Source organism: Histoplasma capsulatum, genomic scaffold (assembly GCF_000149585.1).
Source record: "Histoplasma capsulatum NAm1 scaffold_4 genomic scaffold, whole genome shotgun sequence".
Classification (NCBI taxonomy): domain Eukaryota; kingdom Fungi; phylum Ascomycota; class Eurotiomycetes; order Onygenales; family Ajellomycetaceae; genus Histoplasma; species Histoplasma mississippiense.
In genome coordinates, this window is record NW_001813979.1 from 2,646,833 (window position 1) to 2,648,705 (window position 1,873).

Genomic DNA, 1,873 nt, shown 5'->3' on the forward strand with positions numbered 1-1,873 from the left:
GGAGTGTCGCCCCCGTCCGCCGATTTTAATGACTCTTGAAGTAGAACAAGGGTCCGTATAAGGATATACTAGCATCATCCGGCGATGGGAGTTTTAGCAATGCCGTCAGTGGAATACGCATAGAGGAATTCGATTTGCAGCCTGGCTTCGAACGTCAGGGGGGACTGTGGCTTGTCGTGGAACGGGTTGGAGGCCCTGGTGGTCAGGTGCATGATACGATTGAGCTGGAGATCTTGTCTGAGGAGAGGGTGACGATTGGTCCATGGGGAGTCGGTAATGGCTGAATACATGACTCCCGTAATTCTGGCTGTTGAATCTTCCATTTTCATACAGGCATGCTGTATGTGCACGTTCTAGCCATAGCCCACTAAATAGAGAGTAGTGGGAGGGATAGCATAGCAACCATGAACCATTCATATTTCTAAGGTACCATTTTCATTGGGCACGTCGAAATCGAGAATATACATAGATACGGCTGCTAGCCTTAGCTGCTTATAATGGCGCCATTAAGGTTGGCACTAACAGTCTGATGACTAATATTCTCACCCACCAACGTCATCTATATCTGCAAGCTCCCGTCTTCAACAACCAGCAATCCGTACTTTGGCGCTTGCTACTCAGCAGCTGTATTCAAATCCTCACACCATGGCAACTGGTATTCCGACGAAACTGAAAGCCGCGGATATCACCCGCTTTGTCACTCGAGCGTCGCAGCTCGAGAAATTGAAGCCGGTGATTTCATATTGGTGTAGGTTAATTCAACGCTGACCCTTAGCTATCAAACAGAACGGGACTGATACTCAGAGATTTAACTACAGGCAATTATTGGACTGTGAACCAAATACTATCAAAGGGACTCCACAATACAGATGGCGAATGCCTAAAATACACGACAGATCTTATGGATAAGTTAGAGAAGGTTGGTTGGCCTGTGTTCTCCGTGCTCTCTACGTAGATAGTGATTATCTGGGTTAACTTATCTTGTGATATCCACTGTAGTTCAAATCCGAACACGCTGATGATGATACCGTCATCGATGACGCTGCTGGACAGGCTTATGTGGAGCAATTTGGGTTGGAAACTTTCCAGCGGGCTGACAACGCTGTTCGGGCCAATAAAGCTTCATTGTTCGCCAGCGGACCTAGAGCCCTAGCTTCTGTACGTGCGATTTTTGGCTGATTGTTTTGATTAGACAAACTGCGGATACGTTCCAAGCTGCGGCCACATTCCTAGAGCTATGCCAGATATGGGGGTCGATAGATCCAGAAACAGCTGCCAAGATTAAATTTGCAAAATATCACGCTTTGCGCATTGCCAAAGCGCTTAAGGCAGGGGAGGATCCGAATTTATCGAATCCGTCGATGGAGGAGGAGGAGGAAAACCTACGAGACGGGCCCACCTTGGACCCCAATGATCCTGAAGTTCAAGCGCTAAATGGGAGCCCATCACAATCGGTGCCAGAAGTCAAACTACGACAACCGTCCGTAGAAGATGTCCCGGATGAGTTTGACAACGAGGAGCGAAGATTAGCACAACAGTCACTCCTAAACGAATCCCTCCACCCCTCCAGAGTCTCATCTGTTCCCCCCACACGACGAGCTGAATTAGGCAATATCACAGCTGCATCTAGTACGGGCCTTCCAAGCCCACCCACGTACTCAGCTGGTATGGTAGACCTAAGCTCTGATCCGCGCCAGTTCCCTTCAAATCTCTCTCAAGCATTGGTTCCTGACCTTCCAGCAGCCCCCTCCGATTTCCCCTCCCCTGCCTCGAGCGCTCAAGATCTCTCTTCCCCAGGGCCAGGTCAGCCTTCAGAGCGCAGGACATCCCTTAGCACCTTCCAATCCTTCCCGGTGCCAACCATGCAGCCGGG

The 1,873-nt window shown here is 49.7% G+C and overlaps 2 protein-coding genes across 2 annotated transcripts in view; both read left to right on the forward strand.

Annotated features, from left to right (window-relative positions):
• The window catches only part of HCAG_04795 (hypothetical protein), a gene marked incomplete at both ends in the record, with an annotated part of 2,265 nt that extends 1,981 nt beyond the window's left edge, over nt 1–284 (forward strand). The window contains one exon of the mRNA XM_001540905.1: nt 73–284. Coding sequence (XP_001540955.1) covers nt 73–284 — 212 coding nt within the window. The remainder of the gene's footprint in view (nt 1–72) is intronic.
• A 361-nt stretch (nt 285–645) lies between these two features.
• On the forward strand, nt 646–1,732 carry HCAG_04796 (predicted protein; the record flags this gene model as incomplete). Its single annotated transcript, XM_001540906.1, has 5 exons — nt 646–748; nt 819–919; nt 1,000–1,127; nt 1,193–1,665; nt 1,698–1,732. The coding sequence occupies 5 exons, from the start codon at nt 646–648 to the stop codon at nt 1,730–1,732; spliced, it is 840 nt and encodes a 279-aa protein (XP_001540956.1).
• Between the last annotated feature and the right edge of the window lie 141 nt (nt 1,733–1,873).